General features: G+C 52.8%; 1 protein-coding gene across 1 annotated transcript; it reads right to left on the bottom strand.

Moving 5' to 3' along the window:
- Positions 1-835: 835 nt before the first annotated feature.
- PDLIM7 (PDZ and LIM domain 7) lies at positions 836-18,968 on the bottom strand. The gene is made up of 12 exons (XM_007952962.2): positions 18,873-18,968; positions 14,145-14,296; positions 14,039-14,069; positions 13,463-13,581; positions 12,706-12,842; positions 12,528-12,564; positions 11,507-11,568; positions 11,132-11,369; positions 9,947-10,127; positions 1,282-1,402; positions 1,086-1,201; positions 836-922 (listed from the first exon to the last, which is right to left on the bottom strand). Exons 1-12 carry the CDS (start codon positions 18,966-18,968, stop codon positions 836-838), a joined length of 1,377 nt encoding a protein of 458 aa, XP_007951153.1.
- Positions 18,969-19,391: the final 423 nt, after the last annotated feature.

Below are 19,391 nucleotides of genomic sequence, written 5' to 3' on the forward strand. Positions count from 1 at the left end.
CTATGTTCCATAAGCAGACAGTGGTATCTCGGGCTGCTCCTATTTCTTTATGCTCCGTCCCTGCAGACCCATCCCCAGCTCCTCCTCCAGAGGCCCCCTCACTTCTATGGGTGCCTGAGTCCAGCACATGGGATCTCCCTTTTACTTCCTCTTGCTGGCCCACTATAAGGACCACCAAGATGGTCAGCCCTGAGAAAATCTTAGTCTCTACCCTGCTAAACCCATTGCGATTGAGTGAATTTTGACTCATAGTGACCCTACAAGACAGACTAGAACTGCCCCATATGGTTTCCAAGGAAGGCTGGTGGTTCAAACTCACCAGCCATTCCTCGGAAGGAAGATGGGGCAATCTACTTCCATAGTGATACTGCCTCGGAAACCCAAGGAGGAGTCGCTATGAGTCGGGTCCAATTCGACGGCACATAACAACAACAACAACACTCTTTATGGAAACAGACTGCCATATCTTTTTCCCGAAAAGTGGCTGGTGGGTTTGGACTGTGGACCTTTTAGTTATCACATTAACTACTGTATGCCTCAAATTTCACCATGACTGATGCCTAGGGGTAAAGGCACACACAACACAGCTGGATACAGGTTTATTGTGGCACTGGAGGTTAAAAGGGGCCGGTGTGGCCAGCACCAGTGTGCAATGCTGATGGAGGGAGTGGGAGGGGTACATGGGGTGAGGGAGGGGATGGGAGACCCCAGGCTTGGGCCAGGAGCTGGGGTTGGGGCCACCTTTGCCAGCCCTACCCAGAAGTCTTGGGAGATGGCTCCAGAACCATGACTCTTCCAGCCCAGGCAGGGCCAAGCAGCAGTGGGCAGGAGAGGCTCACACGTGAGAGAAGGCATGGCTCTTGCAAAGGGGCTTGTCCTTCTTGGAGTAGAAGGTCTTTCCTTCCAGGTTGATCTGACATATCTGGGAACAGAGAAGATCCAGTCACATGGGTTAGGGACTAGCAGGAGGGGCCTCTTCCCAGGGACTCCTCCCAGAGGCTAGCAGTTTCCGGTTGGAAGTGGGGTCTGGCTAAGAAAGTGGGAGCGTGGCCAAGTCCAAAGAGCTGCCAGTTGGAAGCACTCACCGCACAAACGAAGCACGTGTCATGCCAGCTGAAGCCCAGCGCCTCAAGGAAGCGGTCCCCAGCATCGATCTTGAAGTCACAGCCTCGACATTTTGTGCCAAACATCTTCTCATAGTCTGGTAAAGAGGAAGAGGGCACTGAATTCAGCCCAACCCTCCATGCCCGGCCCGGCCACACCCGAACCCCTCCCACGCACCTCGTTCACAGTAGGGCGCCCCCTCTTCCATGTAGAAAGCCCTGTTCCTAATGGGCGTCTTGCAGGCAGCACAGGTGAAGCAGTGTACATGCCAGGTCATCTTCAGGGCGTGCATGATCTCCTGGGAGGGGCAAGAGTCACAGGGGGTTGAGGGATGGGCCTCCTCCTCTCGTTAGCACTGGGGCACTGGGACACAGCATAGCTGGCCCGGAAGCCTCTACTCACCCGTGATCACACACCCACGATGCTCACATCCCTCTCCAACCTTGATGCTGCCCCGTGGCTGATCACCACACCTCAGATTTGCCATACCCAGAATGCAGAACCCAGTTTCTGCACCCCAAACCCTCTCATTCCACAGCTGCTGCTGCATCTTTCCATTTGGGGCCACCTTCAAGATACATCCAAGTCACTTTAGGACTGCACAAAGCTGGTCTCTTCCCTCCTACCTCTGCCCTCACAGACTATTCTCATCACTCATCAAGTGAATCTCTAAACCCAAGCCAGACCATCTTCCCACTCTGCACAAAATCATGTGCGGGTCTATGTTTCTCTGAGTGAAAACCAAAGTCCTGTGAAGGGCTTACAAGGCTGATTTGGTCTGGCCTGTTTCCTGTCAGCTGATCTCTTCCCCATCTTTTTCCCTGCACCCACCCAGGCTCTTGACAATCTAGATTCACAAGGAACACATCTGTCCAGGGGCTTTGTATTGGCTGTTCCCTCTGCCTGGAAAGCTCTTTTGCTGGATACTAACAAGGCTCCCCCCTTGCCTCCTTCCTGTCTCTGATCAAATATCACCTTTTCAATGAAGCCCACTCAGACTACACTGTTAATACCCAACCTGCCCCCTCCAACCCCACATTCCCAATACCCTTTACTCTGCTCTCTTTTTCCATATACTTATCCTTATTAAAGGAGCTCTGGTAGTGTAGTGGTTAAGGCATTTGGCTGCTAGCCAGAAGGTTGGTGGTGGGCTCTGTGGAAGATGAGGAAGTCTGCTTCTGTAAATACATATAGCCTTGGAAACCCAATAGGGGGTTGCTATGAGTCAGCATCGACTTGATGGCAGTGAGCTTGGTTGTTTTTGGTTTATCCTTACCAACATACTACTAGATAATTTACTTAAGTCTATTGCTTAGTGTCTGTCTCTCCCCCACTTCAAATATAGGTCCAGGAGGGCTTGTTAATCACTATCATGTCAATTCTGACTCATGGCGGCCCACGTATGTCAGAGTAGAACTGTACTCTACAGTTTCTAATGGCTGTGACCTTTCAGATGCAGTTTGCCAAGCTTGTCTCCAAGGCACTTCTGGGTGTGTTTGAACTGCCAACCTTTGGGCCAGCAGTTGAGTGCTTAACTGTCTGTGCCACCAAAGGACTCCTGCTTGGCCCTTAGTGGTTGTTCAATGTTTGTGAGCTGTAGCTGTCAATCCTAGGGACCCTTGAGCCAGCAGTACATACATGTGGCATTCAGATCTGGAACAGGCAGTGGGGACTGTGAAGCCCTAGGGAAGGGGTAGAGGTCTGTGGGTTCAGCTAGACCTTCCTTCTTAGCTGGATGACTTGGCCAACAGCGTTATTTTCTCTTGAGATTTGGTTCTTCCCCCTGTGAACTGGGAACATATCCTTAACAAGGCGGTTGTAAGAATGGCTTCACATTTGAAGCCAGGGTCCCCAGACCCCAATGCCTGTAAGCACCAGGTGGGAACAGAAGGAAGTGAAGCTGGCAAGGGTGAACAACAGGACAGAGTGGAGACTGTATCTTAAGTGAGCACTAGCCTGCCCCAGGGCAGTGTGGACTGGCTTGGTCAGAATTGCTATGATTGAAATTTAGGTGCTAAAGTGAAATCTTCTGATTTTTAAACAATGGCCACTAGTTTAAAAATTAAACAGTATATGTCAATCAAGACATAATATGGAAAAAATGCATTGACCCATGTGGAAAAAAAAAAAAAAAAAAAAGATGTAATATGGGCTTCATCTTGTCCTCTGAAGGGCTGTTTGTGACCTCGACCTGTTGCTGTCAAGTCAGTTCTGTTTCATAGCAACCCCCATGTCAGAGTAGAACTGGGCTCCACGGTTTTCAATGGCTATAATCCTAGGGAAGTCGATCACAGCCCTTTCTTCTGCAGCACTGAGGTGGATGAGACTGCCAACCTTTAGGTTAATATCTGAGTGCAAACTGCTTGCGCCACCCAGGGGCCATTAGTGACCTCTACAACATCTATATCATATCCCATGTAAACCTCACAATCACCCTGGTCAGGAGTTACTGATTCCCCCATTTTGGTGTCCCTCAGAGAACATGAGGTTACTCAGGCAACAGATGGTAGAAATGAGTTTTGTGCTCACACTTGCCTGATTTCAAAGCTGGCTCTTTCTACAACCTTGTGTTGCCTCTTCTGAAAGAAAAAGGGCCCAAGCAAAGGAACTGCTGGGAGAGGACATTCCAACAAGAGTAAGGGCTGCCCTGGTAAAAGCCCACAGCTGGACCCAGTGGGTATGGGCTATGAGGCAGGTTTCAGAAGAACCTGTGAGTCAGTTTTCAGTTTCTGTTTTACCCCGATATCTTCCTAAATCTGCCCGCTCTCCCATCTGCATTGCCTGGGCCCAGGTCCCAGAAGCCTCTAGTGCCCCTCTCTAGCCCCCCCACTCCCCAGAGGAAGCGTTCAGTGAAGCAAATGTGACCTCATCAGCCTCCTACTCCAAACTCCCTACCATGGCCCTGCCCATCTCTGCTGCCTCACCTCACTCTCACATGTCTGTCTTTCTCTTTTGATACAAGTGATTCCCTCTACCTGGAACATTCCCCCCAATCCTTCTCTAGGCTAATTCCTACTTGGGCTTTAGGTTCAGCTTCAAGGCACCTTCTACTCACTCATTCATCAAATGTCTACTGAGCACTTATTACCTACAGGGCACAGTGCCTGATGCTGGGAACAGAGCAATGAACAAAGCATGTCTGGTCATCAGCCCATGCAGATGACCCTCTGGTGAAGAGACGGGGGACAAAAGGAAATAACTGGGGTACAGTGGCAATTGTAGGGGGCCTGACTGGCTGGGCATCTGGGAAAGTTTTCCTGAGGAAGCGACATTTACAACCCCAGTAAACAAGGTGCTGAAAAGTTTCTGGTGGAGGAAAGCCTGGGCAAAGGCCCTGCAGTGTGAGGGAGGAGAGCACAAAACGGAGAGGGCCCAAGGGGCTTGCGGTGCCATTGCTTACTTAATATGGCTCTTCTAGCCATGGTCTTTGTGACGCCCATCAGATGACTGGGTGGGACAATGCAAATGTGAGGTTGCTTATGGCCCACCAAGGGGACTGGATAGCTTGTTACTAATATAATAAGGCACATGACACGAGGGACCACACAAATATGGTGTATGGTAGGTACCTTACTGTGGGGATTGGTCCATTTTGCTATCTTGCTAGGCTTAAAATGAGCATTCCCAGAGGCAGGAAGGGGGAATCTCACTACTATGAAGAAGAACCAGGAGTGTCCCTGGGAAGAAGCTGTCCTGATTGAAGAGCTGTATCCTGAGTTGTTTCTAATCCTAAATTGTAACATATTACTTCCCTAATAAATCCTGTAATTGTGAGTGTATCTGTCAGTTGTGTGTGGCCATCGCAACAAATTATCAAACCCAGCAGAGAAGTAGAGTACCATGGGAGGGACAGTTGACAGTTGGTGTCAGAATTGGAAAGAAGGTTGGAGGATGCCAGCATGTCTGATCTCTGCCTCACAGGAATCAGCCTTGGGCTATTGACCTTGAAACTTCTTCCTTTCCGCCTTGTGAAGTTAGAGGAGGTCAGATGCTGCCCCCACACCCTTTTGATAGAGCTGAAGTGAGCCATGAGACTTGAGACAGCACAGGGTCACCATATGACCCTCAGACTGGACCTGGTACTCTCAGCTCCCTGAGCTTTCCTCCAATTCTACTGAAAGTCTGATTCCCCATGCTCTGTACTGAGAGCCCCAAGGACAGCACAGACCTGAGAGCTAGTGTCAGGGAAAATACTGGGCAGTGAGAGCCCCTCTTGGAGCACCTGTCAGGTTGGTGAAGTCAGACTCCTGTCTCTGGGGGGAAGGGTGTTCTTCCTGGGGTCTTTCAGGCCCTGGAGTGGAGTCCCTCCAAAAGGGGAAGCTGAGGCCCATGGGCTGTGCTGTGGGAGCACCAGCCTGGGCTGGAGACAGGAACAGGGCTGTAACCTGCAGCTTACTCTAGGATCCAGCATCCATAGAACCTCAGCTCCTCAATGGCAGGGCTTATGGGTGATAAGCCTGCCCATCTAGGACTGTGAATGCACAAGCTGAAGTGCCTGTGTAATGCAAGAAGAAGAGGGCAAACTTGGATGCCCAGCTCAAGAATGGGCATCTAGCCCATTCCTCTAGAACGGTCCAGTGGGGTGTGGCCCAGGCTGGCAGGGAATGACTGTGATCTTGGGCAAATTTCCTCATTTTTAAGATGGGAATGATAACCAAACTGACTTCATAGTACGACTGTGAAGCTGAATGCCCACATACAGTTAAGTGCCCCATAACCATTAGCTATCATTACAATGACAAAACTGTGGTAAATATTTATTTGGCCTTTCTTGCCTACTCATTGGAGCTCTGGTGGCATAGTGCCTAAGGCATTTCACCACTAACCAGAAGACTGGTGGTTCAAACCCACCAGCCACTCCGCAGAAGGAAGACTGGGCCATCTACTTCCATAAAGATTTACCATCTTGGAAACCCAAAGGGGGTCACAATGAGTCAGAATCGACTCAATGGCAGTGTGTTTGTTTTTATTTTTGGAGGGGGTGGCCTACTCATTGAACTCCCATTTTCTGCTGAGCATATGGCCACCCAAAGTAAAGAGTACTTTTCCTAGCCTCTGCAGCAACTCATTGTGGTCATGTGACTGTAACCAAGTTCTGACCAATGGAACGTAAGCAGAAGGGTTGTGTGATAGCATCCTCAAAAGCCAGCTGCCATGGCCTTCTGTCCTCCTTCCTCTCTCCCAACTTCCTGCTGGCTGGAATGTTGATATTTTGGCTGAGGCTCAAGAGCCATCTTGGACGATGAATGATAAGTAAGCATGTGCTGAGAATGGCCAAGCAACAAGATACAGGGTCTTGGGTAAGCCATGCTAGTCCTGGGCTGCCCAGCCCTAGGTTTTTTTTTAAGTGAGAAATAACCAGTACTTGGGAGCTCTGGTAGCATAGTGGCTAAGACACTTGCCTGCTAACCAGACGGCTGGCGGTTCAAACCCACCAGCCACTCCTCGGAAGGAAGGTTGGGCAATCCTACTTCCGTAGTGATACTGCCTTGAAAACCCAAGGAGGGGTCGCTATGAGTCGGGTTTGACTCGACGGCACATAACAACAACAACAACAACAGTTGTTGTTGAGGAGCTTTAGTGGCATAGTGCCTTAGGCAGTTGACTATTAATCAGAGGCTGGCAATTCAAACCCACCAACCACTCCTTGGAAGGAAGATTAGGCAATTTACCTCCGTAGAGATACAGCCTCAGAAACCCAAGGAGGGGTAACTATGAGTTGGAATCGACTTGATGGCAGTGAGTTTGGTTTAGTTGCTGTTGAGTTGACTTCAATTCATGCAGAACCTTGGGTGTGCCAGAGAAGATTTATGCTCCATAGGTATTCAATGGCTATGCTCTTTCAGAAATAGTTTGCCAGGTCTTTCTTCTAAGCACCTCTGGGTGGACTCGAGCCTCCAACCTTCAGTCAGCAGCCAAGCATGTTAACCACATTATCTTGAGTTTTCTCCTACTCTCAGTCAAGGGTTACATTCTGGGCACATCTGTCAGCTCTGCCTCTAGGTTCACAGAAGTCAGGAGGAAGCATGACAGCACAAACAGCCAAAGCTGAGAGTTAGGCAGACCTAGGGCCATTCAAGCTCTGTGCAGCCTGAAGCACTTTCTGCCCCCCCTCTGAGCCTCCCTCTTCATGTACGTACATATATGTACAACAGGAACTTAGTTAGCCTGTCAATTCTGCTCTATCTTCTGCCTTTCCCCTGGAGGTCAAGAACAATAGCTGGATCTGCCCTCCTTCCCAAGCACTCTCTGAATCACCATGACTTGTTTACGCTTGTGTTCCTAGTATGGGACACACTGCCCGGCAGTGTCCACATTTAATAAAGAGAATCAATCAACGAAGCTAGATTGTCCATTACTCAGCTCTTGACAAGCACTGACCAACGATCCAAGCCTGGCATTGGGCGGCAGACAGATTTCCCTACAGGAAATCTGATTAGGCTATATTTTGTGTTTAGCATTAAAGAGCTCTGGTGGCATGGTGGGTAAGGCATATGGCTGCTAACCAGAAGGTGGGCTGTTCAAACCCACCAGCTACTCTGAGGGAGTAAAATGAGGCAATCTACTTCCCTAAAGATTTAGAGCCTTAGAAACCCAATGGGGGGGGGGGTCGCTATGAGTCAGAATTGATGGCAGTGGGTTTGGATTTTTGGTTTGTGTTTAGTATTAGTGGGAAGAACAGGATTCTGATCATAAGATTCTGAGTCTGAACTTCTGGCTCACCACTCAGTAGCATATCAAGTCACCTTCAGAGTCCGTTTTCTCACGCATTAGATGCAGCAATATGTACCCCATGAACAGCCATCACCTGCTCATCAGTAGGTGCCTGCCTGCTGATGCTAAACAGGTTTCAGTGGAGGCACCTGGTGGCGTAGTGCCTAAGGCATTTGACTGCTAACCAGAAGGCTGGTCATTCAAACCCACCAGCCACTCCTCGGAAGGAAGACTGGGCAATCTACTTCTGTAGTGATACTGCCTCGGAAACCCAAGGAGGGGTTGCTATGAGTTGGACTCGACTCCATGGCATAAGTTTGGTTTGTTTTGTTTTTCCAGACTAGAACAGAACAGGAAGAAACACACTGTGGTCTATTTCTGAAAATCAGCCAAAGAAAACCCTATGGAGCCAATCATGAGGTTGGCACAGGACCAGACTTTGTGAATGGGTCAGAAAAGATACAGCAGATACCCAGAAGAGTGAATTGTTGTTGTTGTTGTTGTTGTGTGCCGTCGAGTCGGCCCCGACTCATAAGTCGGCCCCGACTCATAAGAAGAGTGAATTAGCCTCTCAAAAACCTTTCACCAGCCCCTCTCCTTTTTTTTCTTCCTCTGTGATCTGGGCTGGAGAGCTAAAATCCTGGACTTCCCAGTTTCCCTTGCAGTCTAAGGTGGTTATGTGATGCAATTCCAGACAATGGGATAAAGATGGAAGTTCCTAGCTTTTCCTCTAGAGTCAAAAGGTAAGACCCTGCTAAAAGAATGCCATTTGCTCCTTCCCTTTTACATCTTTCCTGGAACAAGGACATAAGGCCTGCGACATGAGCAGCTACTTGGTAACCAGGATGCAATGAACTTGAGGATGCAGGTCTCCTTGCTAAGTATTTTGGAGCAAGAAGGTGGGAAAAATCTGGGCCCCTGAAGACATCCCTGAGTTGCTATTCTAGCCCTAGAGTTTTTGTGATTGTAATAAATAAACCCTTCTGTTTAAATCTCTGTAGTGGGGATTTCTGTCATTGCAGCTCAACTCACTCTTAGCTGACACAGTAACCATCTGTTATTTTGGCCTGTCCAGGACTTCTCTTCCTATGGTAGGTAATGTCATTCTGATTTTATTTTAGGGAACTACTCATGCCTCACTCTCAGTTTGTGGTTCAGGTGGGGATATCTCAATCCCTGCGCCTACAGTGGGTATAACCTAGGCCTACCTGGCTAATCAGAGTCATGGGCCTTAGTTCAGAGATGGGCATATAAACCAAGCCAGGCCAATAAGCATCAGCACTAAAACTCCTGCTGCATCAATTGGGACAGAGGTGTTTTCTTTCAGTGTGTGGTGCTAAGCTGGAGAGATGTAACCCCAGAGCCACTGTGGTACCCTCTGTGGCATTTTAGGGAAGGACATGCTGGGGCACGAAACCAACACAGTTAAAAACAGAGGCAAGTGCTAGAAAGACGCCTGATAACCTCAATACCTGGATTCTATTGTTGTTGTTAGTGGCCACTGTGTAGATTCTGACTCATGGCAACCCCATGTGTTACAGAGTAGAACTACTCTGTATAGGGTTTCCTTGGCTATACTCTTAATAAGCTCTGGTGGTACAGTGCCTAAAGCATTTGACTGCTAATCAGAAGGTTGGTGGTTCAAACCTATCAGCCACTCCTCAGCAGGAAGACTGGCCAATCTACTTCCGTAAAGATTTACTGCCTCAGAACCCCAATGGGGATCACTACAAGTCAGAATCGACTCAATGGCAGTGTTTTTTTTTTTTTTTTAATATCTTAAAAGCAGCACATCTCCAGGCCTTTTCTTCTGTGGCACTGCTGGGCAGGTTCAAACCGACAATCTTGAGGTTAGCAGTCAAGGGCAAACTGTCTGCACCACCTGGAGATCTTACCTGGATTCTGCCCAGCCTGAAGTTAGTTCCCCATGGGCTTGCCAGTTGTTTGAGCCAATAAATAGGCTTTTGAATAGGATTTTGGTCATTGGTTAAGAGAATCCTAGCTAACGTATCTCATCTGTAGTGAAACTAATGTTGCAAGCCCTTTCTTAGGCTGTTAAAGCTCCAAAGGGATTAAGCAGGGAGATGTTCCAAGAACAACTTCCCATCCCCCCACCATCCCCACTCACGCCTGTGATCTTCTTCTTGCACTTGGCACAGCTGGGTGCATAACGCACATCATAGCAGGGGGGGCAGAAGATGGCCCCCTTCTCCTCGAAGAAGCCACCCTCTTCTAGGACCTTCCCACACTGGCTGCACACAAACTCCTCCGGGTGGTATGCGTGGCCCAGTGCCACCAGGTAGCGGCCCCTGAGGGGAGGCGAGGGGCAGTGAGAGGGTATACATGCCAACGAGGTAGAGATCCCAAGTGGGTTTACTGAACACCTACTAGAAAACCTTGGGAGGGAAGGAAAAGTACATGCTCCCATTTTCCAACCAGAAAGGAATAAGGCCTAGGAAATGACTTGCCCAAGGTCACACAGTGAGGGTAATAAGGCCAGGACAGGGCTCAGCTCTGCCAGGCTGAACTGCTTTGATGACAGATGAGAGACAGAGGGAGTTGTAGAACAAGGAGTGTTACACTGGGTGGGGCTGACACAACTTAAGCCTCCCAGGATGGTCCTGAAAAAGTGGCAGAGAGCGCGCGAACCCTGGGAGGCAGGAGGCCCGAGTGCCCATGAGCCCTAGAAGATTGGGGGCACCCTGAGCTGACTCATCCTGCTTGCCTGCTCTACCCGGCCTTGGGTGAGCCTAGGGGTTCCCTAGGGGAGAGTCTGCAGGTTCCAGATAAATGGCGTGTCTCAAGAAGGAGCCACTTTGCAGAGTGGATAGGAGTCAAGAGCAGAGCAAAGCCAGGGCCAAGAACTGGGAACGCTCTAGAACCTTGTGCATGGACTATAGGGGAGTGTCCCTGCTAGGTTCCCTAGGAGGTGTCTAGCTTGTCTACTCTGCGGGTAGGGCCTAGCAGAGAGGCTGAGTGAGCAGGAGGGACAGAGGCAGAGGGGCTAGGAACAGACAGGCTCTTCTTTGCCCAGAGCAGTGAATGGAAGGCTATACCTTTGACATGTCATTGGCACTTTCCTCCATTTCACCAGGACATACTCTGATAGAAGCTGGTAGAGTGTGGGTATTAAGTCTGAGGTCTCAGATCAGGGCCCCGTGCCCTATCCTGATCAAGAACTGAACCCTTCTCTTTTAGCAGTGGCAATTAAGGCAAGATGAGTGGGCACATGGGAGTGGCAGAAGTAGGAAAGATACCAGGGATGGGCTGTGGGACAAGAAAGGCCAGGGTAGGGAAGGAACAGGCCACCCACCGGATGACCTTGTGGCACTGGTGGCACACAGGAGTCTTGCCATTGCTGCCACTGCTGCCTGCTGTGCCCCCTCCAGCAGCTGCCTGCACGATGGAAGTGCGGTTCTGCAGAGGTGTGGGCGTGGCCGGCTGGCTGTGCCGGGTCAGCACCGTGCTTGTTTTGTCTGGGGCGTACCGCTCAGCAAACGCAGGGTCCACGGCCCAGGGTGGGCGGCTGGTGGGGCTAGGGGTGGTAGGGCCTGCCAGGGCCAAGGGAAGTGACTCCAAGGGGACGTTTAGGGATCCCAAAGGCCAGGGGCAGCTTGGAGAAGCTGGCCACCCCCATTCCCCTGAGGGCTATCCACCCTTCCCCAGGCCCAAGCCCACTCTCTCTCACCAGGCCAGGGCTCCTGGGTTGTAGCTGAGGCTGGGGCTGGGGCTTCTGTCCTGGGCACCTGGCTGCAAGACCTGCTGTTCAAGGCCCTGCAGGGCTGAGGTTCCTGGCATGTTCCCCTCTCCATTCCCCCACCACCACCTTGGTTCTGCTGGTCCCCCTGGAGACACCTGGGTGAGTGAGAGCTGCTGGGCTGAGTTCTAGGTCCCACTGGGGGAGGGATGGGAAGGGTATCTTCTCCAGCCAGGTGCTAGCTGGCTGGTCTGTTGGGCAAAGCTGAGAGGGCAGCTCTTGGGACCCATCATATCAGATCTTTGGTTCTGCTGGCAAGGTGACACCCTCTTGGCCAGGGATCCCCTCCCACAGAGACCCAGACTAGTGGGGCTCATGTCGAGTCTGAACCATGCAATACCCCCAACACCCCAAATGCAAACCAGGCCCACAAAGAGAGAAAACAGGCAGAAAAAGCAGGACTGAGAATGTTTATTTTCATGCCCAAGCCAGTATGGACCTGGCAAACAGTAGCACCACAGGGCAGAGAGGGGCAGCAGTGTCAGACAGAGCCAGGCCAGTGCCAGGTGGGGCTGCCAGGGTCAGGCCTGTGAAGCATCAGTCCAGGGGCAGAAAAGGGGTGGGTGAGGTAGGCAGAAGCTGAAGGCACCCAGAGGGGATGCCCTGGGTGGGAAGAACAGAAAGAGAGAGGCAGAGGGCAGCAGGCCAGTGAGAGGGCCAGGCTATGACTGCACGTTGAGCACGTGGGCAGAGCGCTGGTGGTGCCAGTCCCGGAGGCGGGTGTAGCGTGGGCTCTGCAGCTCCAGGACATACTTTTCCCTGAGGGACAGAGAGAGAAGGAGGAGGAAGTAGAAGGAAGGAAAGATGGAAGGGAGGGAGAAGGGGAAGGAGGAAAGAAGGAAGGAAGGAAGATGGAGACCCCTGGTTAGAGTACCAGGAGCAGATCTGGGAATGGTGGCAGGAATGGGAGAGGCAGGAGGTAGGAGAGAGGGGCTGGTGCCCATCTTATTACCTCGATTTCTTCAGGTGCTCCTCATCCGGGTCTTGCACTGAGAGGGCAGAGGCAGGCATTGACCAAGATGAGACAGAGGGTCATCCCAGCCCTGAGCCCTGGCAGAGGGTCCACAGGGCGCCGGAGTCCAAGCTGGGGACCAGAAGGAGAGTCCACCCTGCCCTAGGCTGCCACTTACTGAACTCGGTGCCTGTCAGGTGGGCAAGGATGCGGAAGGAGCGGGACTGGCCTGTCCCAGGTCGTGGCCGCCAGTCCTCCGTATTCTCCATCAGCCGCTGCTTGCTGGCATTGGGGACCAGCGGTCGAAGTGGCAGTCTGTGGGAAGAGTGTGGCTCAGAAGGCATGCTATGGGTGGATGTGGGGGCAGCCCCTCCCAGGATTTAGCACACGTGGTTAATGGTGATGGGGAGAGTGAGGGAGAGGCCAGGGGCCCTGCTGGTGAGTGGGTGGGCAAGTGAGAGGGGAGGAGGCAGGAGAGCCAGGAGGGGCCACCGCCCAGAGTGCCAAAGGAAGGAAGACAGGGACAGGCAGAGGGGGCTCACTGACTTGTCAGGGGTCTGCACCTGTGAAGAAATAGACAGATGGACAGATAAAGCGACAGACACAGGGGTAGAAGAAAGATGGGGGAGTCAGAGTACCCAGGGACAAGGCCACAGGGAGTGTCTATGGCTCAGTCAAGCAGATACTACATCCCAACCCTAGGCCACCAGCAGGAACTCTGCCTCGTTCAGAGGCCCCAGGATGTCAACACCTGGCAGGAAGTACCCCACTAAGGAAGAGCCCTGTGCCTGTAGCCCCCGCCCTGGCCGCCAGGGGTCGCTGCCGCACGGTTTTGGCCGAGCTGGGGAGCAGCGCAGACGGAGAAGCAGCAGCAGGGGTTGGCATGGGGCAGCAGAGGTATGGCGTGGGCAGTGGGCGGGCAGGGGCTGACATACCCGTTCTGCTGCGGGGTGCCATCAGCGAGCGGGGACGCCCCAAAGGGCCTGGCCGTCTTGTTGAGGGAGGCGCTGGGTGTAAAGGTGTGCCGCGGGGGGTCCGCGGCGGGGGCCGGGGCCTGAGCAGAGACAGAGCCGGGCAGGGCGGGTGGGGCAGGGGGTGGGACCAAAGTGGGGTGCCCCTTCAGATGCAGAGCGGTGAGCACTGCTCCAGCCCCGCCCACACACATCTGGCCGGAGGCTTCAGGGGAGGGGGTGACTCGAGTTTCAAGTAAGGGGCCCATTTGGGAGCTATGATCTCAGCCCACGTAGGCCCGAGGGCATATGATGTGAGGATGTGCAGCACAGGTGAGGGAGGCGGGCAGACAAGACAGACAGATGTGAGCGGTGCCTGGACCGTGCGGCAGCCCCCGGCTCAACTCCTGTCTCCCAAACCCTCCCTAACCCCCCAGCCTCTAACCTCTGCTCCCAACCAGGGATGGAGGAACTGACGCTGCGCTGCTGAGGAGGACAGGTCAGTCCCCGATGTACAATCCCACCCCACCCTCCACCCCAAGTTCCCTGGCCAGCACCTACCTTCTGCGGTTTGCTTTGAGCTGGCTGGGCCCTGGAGGAAAGGGGAAGCAGTGAAGGTGGGCCAAGTAAGGGGCCCCCACCCTCCAGGATGGCCATGCCCTCACACCTGCTAAGACCCAGGCTAAGGCGCTCCCCACAGGCTCGGATCTTGTTCTGGGCTTCAATATGTGTGAGACCTCCCGCGTTCTCCCCGTCTATGCTCAACACCCAGTCACCCACGGTCACACCAGCCTGTGCAGCTTTGCCTCCGGGAGTCAGCTGTGGAGAGACAGGGGTTATGGAGGCTCAGGACTCTGTAGGCCAAACTGAGGCCTGCCCTTCCCTGAGTTGCCCTACTTCCAGAACCCAAAGGCCTCTCCATACAACTGATTTCTGGGCAGCTGCCTGTTATAAAGCTACCCAGGAGGTGGTGGGGCTCCTATCACTCACATCACCCCAACCACCCTGCTTATTTACTTTTTTATCCATTTCTTCACCTTTACTTTTACCTCCAAACCTCTCCCTCCCCCACAGTTCAGAAAATATGTCAACAAACAACCACTCTCTGGATAAAACCCAAGCCCTCCTGCCTGGGGGGGCACAGCCTTTTCAGAGTCCTGATGGCCTCTTGAGCCTTTGCCCAGGCTGTTCCACCTACCAGGTAGACCTTTCCTTCCCCTGGCTTGTGCATGGGACACATTCCTCTGACACCTCTGGGTGCTCTGACTTCTGATACTCCCAGTACCCTGTCTTGGGGCCATCTGTAGAGATCTGCCCCTGCCCCCCCAATAGCACGCCCCTTTGAGAGCCAGGGGTAAACCAAACCCACCATAAAAACCAAACTCACTGCCATGGAGTCGGATCTTACTCATAGAGACCCCTCCTTGGGTTTCCGAGGTGGTATCACTATGGTAGTAGATTGCCCAACCTGCCTTCTGAGGAATGGCTGGTGGGTTTGAACCGCCAGCCTTCTGGTTAGCAGGCAAATACCTTAGGTACTACACCACAAGAGCTCCCAAACCCACCACATCAACTCAAAATGACTCTATAGGACAGAGTAAAACTGCCCCCTAGGGTTCCAAAGCTATAAATCTTTCCGGTAACCAATTGCCTCATTTTTCTCCCACAGAATGGCTGGTAGGTTCAAATCGCTGACCTTTTGGTTAGCAGCTGAATGCTTTAACCACTATGCTACCAGAAGACCCTAGAGCCAGGGGTAGGCACAGTGTCTGAATGGAGCCTTAGGTATCAGTGGACTGTAAATGGGCGTCACTCCTAAGCTTGCAAAAGCCACATTACCTCACAGAACACATCACCATCTTTCAGGCTCTGAACTGGGAGTCTCTGGTTCCTGGGGCAACCAAGGGGGAAAGCAGGAACTAGGATTTGGCCTTGATGGCAGGAGGGGCCATTAGCAGGCCCCTGATAGACAAGACACTGACAGACCCCAGTGTACCTTCCCAGCCCTCTAGCCTAGCGCCAGAAACCCAGGCAGGGGTAGCATGGCCATTCATGGGTCTGAGCCCAGGGGTTTTGCCCAGCCATCTGGCAAGGGACCAGGTCCTGAGCAGTTTTTACAGGAAGTACTGTGAGGCAGATTTACACTTCACACTGATCAGCAAGGTGTTAAGGATTAAATTGTGTCTCCCTAAAATGTGTTGTAAATCCTGACCTCTATGGCTGTGGTTATAATCCCATTTGGGAAAGAGTTGTCTTTGTTATGTTAATGGCAGGATTAGTTTAAGGTGTGTCTTGAGTCAGTCTCTTATAAAATATAAAATGAGCAGATTAAGCAAGTAGAGATGGGGGAAGATTGATGCCAAGGCACATGGAGATCTCCAAGAAACTATGAAAAAGAAACTGAATAGACAAAGAACTTCTCCCTGAGCTGACAGAAAGAGAAAGCATTCTTTTAGAGCCAATACCCTGAATTCTGGACTTCTAGCCTCTTAAACTGTGAGAAAATAATTTTTGGTTGTTAAATTTCTGTTATAGCAGCATTAGCTCCTAATCAGGAGCTCTGGTGGTGTAATGTCTAAGGAATTTGACTGCTAACCAGAAGGCTGGCAGTTCAAACCCACCAGCCACTCCTCAGAAGGAAAGTTGGGGGATCAACTTCCATATATCAGAAACCCAAGAAGGGGTCGCAATGAGTCAGATCCAACTCAATGGCAGTGGGTAGACAACTAAGATAAGAGGGACAGATTGCCTGAGATCCCAGAAAGCTCCTCACATGGGAGCTGGTGCACAGGCTGAGCCCAGGCACAGAGAGGGGCGTGCAGAGGCACCAGACGCAGAAACTAATAGCACTGGGGCTAGAAGGCAGCAGAGCTGGGTTAACTGGCTCTATTTCATGCTTGGGAGGTTAGAAGGGTAAGAGAGCTGGGTGGCCACTTCATCTGCCAGGTAACAATAGTAACCAGCAGTTTACATTTATTGAGCACCTACTACTTTTCAGGCCATATATGAACACCAAATTCTCCAGTAACTCTGTGGAACGGAACCTGAGATTATACCCATTTTACACGTGGGAAAACACATAGAGAGATTAAGCAATTTAAGATTAACTTGCCTCAAGTTGCTCAACTAGTAAGAAAGAGGCAGGGCCAGGATTTGATTCTGGGCCTAAGGCTCCTCCACACTGGGCCAACTCTGCTGAGCATTGGGGCTTCACTCAGGGTCAGTGCCCCTGGAAAAGCCCCCTGACTCCTGGCTGGGTTGGGGGCCTAGATTCCCTACCTCATCTTTAGTTCAATCAAACCCTTTACCATGGGGCAAGGGGAAGTAACACCCTGAAGGGGAAGTGACTTACTAAGGTCACAGTGAGTCATTAGAAGGGAAACCTGGTCCGGCCACTCCCTACTGACATGGAGGTGTGGGCTGAGCCAGAAATGGGGGTCTTGGGGTAGGCAGGAACAGCTCATGGAAGGTGGGGTGGGGATTATGTCCTTTCCCAGGGTGAGGAGAGCAAGAAGCACACGAGGGGTAGGGGCAGTGGTCAGAGAGGTAAAGAGAGCTACAGGGGAGAGCTGGGCTTGGCTGCAGAAAGCGCAGAGCAGCTCTTGTTGGGGGCAAGGTGAGGCCCCAGGGTCCAAGAAGGGGGGAAGCCAAGGGGCTGGACACTTCCCTGGGTAGGGGTGAGTCAGGCCTGAGAGCTCCACTGAGCAGCCCAACCCCCCAGTCCCAGACATTACCTCATCTCCCAGGCCTGGGACCAGAGCCAGCCCTAGCCCCTCCCTCGTCCCTCCATTCTGGGGTCAGGGAAGTGAGAGGGGGCCAGCCCAGCTCAGAAAAGACCACCTCTCCTTCCTGGGCCTAAGTCAAACTCCAGGGCTGGGGCTGCTGACATGGAAGCCCAAGTTTAGAGTGCCCCCAACAGGCCACATCTAGAAGTTCATTCCCTTGGCTACTATGTTGTCTGTCCCCACTGATGAGGAAACAGAGACCAGCCAAGGCCTAGGGTTCCCTAGTCACAGTGGCCAGCACTTTCCCGGGGAGAGGATGTGGGCTAGGTTTTCAGGGCTGGCAAGGCTTGAGGACTGTGTAGGTGTGTAGGAGTGTTTCTGGGGCAGAAGGCTGACCACTGCCCTTGGCTATCAGAGGAACACTGTGGAAGGCACCCTGGGAGGCACACAACACCTCCTACCTGGCCTGGCCAAAGCCTCCACAGACAGACTCTGCCTTGGGGCCCCTCCCAGACTGCGCAGTCCCTGGACAATCCTCTGGCCCCCTCCATGATGTGCTTGCCCTGGGCTTTCTGCCAATAGCTGCCTGCCCACTGGCACTTGGGTGGGCCTCTCTGGGCAGGCGGATGTGGGGGCAGGAAGTCCTCACCCCCTCAACCCCAGGCCACAATCAGAGCCAAGTCACCAGCTCCAGCACTGGCCTCACCCTCTCTGAGCAGGCTGTTTGCTCTCTGTGCCCCACAATTGACCCCCACAGCTGGGACTGTGGCCTGATAACCAGCAAGGACTTGGCACGGATCACCCCTCAGTCATAGGGGCCCACCAGTATAGTTCAGGGGTCTAAGCCCAGGCCAGCTTTTTTTCCCTCTGCAGAATCCAGCCACTCAGTTGGCCATCCCAGCATGGGGCTGCATTCTTGGGCTTATAAGGCAATCCCCCTGCTATAGGGAGGAGCCAGCCCTCAGCTCCGCCCCCACCCAGGGCTCTCAGGAGCTGAAGGTGGAGCCCTAGAGATTGCCCCTAGTCCCCTTGCAGGGCTCAAAGGCCACCACATCTTGAATGGGCCAGTGGAAGACCATGGGGGCCTTCCCATAGGCTGTGGAGACACCCCCTTCTCCTACCTACACAAACTGCAGACCCAGTCCCAGTGCCTGACTTCAAATCCTTGCTTTGCCATGAAACTGCTGAACAAATCCCACTACCTCTCTATGCCCTGGGTGCTCTCATGTGCAAAAATGGGATAATTCCTAATCCTTGGTCGGCAGTGAGACTGAAATGACATTTTGCAGTCAGTGTGTCCAGCCTGGGACCTGGCTTGTAGTGACGTTCCCTCAACTGGCTTAGACATTTCCTCTTGTAACCTCAGGCTCCTGCAGAAGGGCATGCACCCTAGCCTCAGAGGCTAGGGTAGAGCTCTGCGGAGTAGCATCCAGTGAAATGCACAGCTGAGGGAATGTGGGGGCTCCATATTCACCTTGTTGGGAATCTTCATGGCCTTTTTCCATGAGGGCAGAGCAGGGGACCAATCCATCACTCCATCTGGATGCACCTTGGTCTGGTGGCTCCCGGCTGGCTCCTGCCCATACTCCTCCCGGCACCCACTTGATACCCCAGCATCCAAAGACATTGGGAGAGCCCCACCCCCAACCTAGAACTCAGCTTTGGCTCACCCTGGAGATGGAGAGGGGAACATTGAAGTCCTTGCCACCTTGCAGCCGGAAGCCCCAGGGTGCTGGACCCTCCAGCACCACCTTGAAAGAATCCATGGTGCCTGCTCCTGAGAGGAGAGAAGAAAATGTGAGTGGCTGGCATGTTGGGTGGGAGGGTAGGCATGGCTGAGGGCTGGACACCAGCCCTTGTCCGGCACCAAGCAGGCATGGGTGGGCACTGAGCACACCCAAGACAGGGAGGGCAGGCCCTTTGTCAGGGTTGGCTAGGCAGCTGGCCGGTAGGCCCTACTTTGGAAAGACAGGGGCAGCCTCCCACCCCCAGAGATGGGAGGCTGAGGGAGCCCACATTCAGGGGTGAGGTACTTTTCATCCAGGGGTGGGCCACAGGGCGAGGTTGGCAAGGCCTGCCCCCAAGCCAGCAAGGAGCCTCGGGCGGCAGGGTGAGTCAGGGGCCAGCGCTCTTCTCCCCCGCCCCCAGGTCCCGGCAGGCAGGCAGGCCGCAGCTGGAGCCTGCTCGGA

Source organism: Orycteropus afer, unplaced genomic scaffold (assembly GCF_000298275.1).
Source record: "Orycteropus afer afer isolate SDZICR_OR568_19922 unplaced genomic scaffold, OryAfe1.0 scaffold00366, whole genome shotgun sequence".
In the NCBI taxonomy this organism is placed as follows: Eukaryota; Metazoa; Chordata; class Mammalia; order Tubulidentata; family Orycteropodidae; genus Orycteropus; species Orycteropus afer.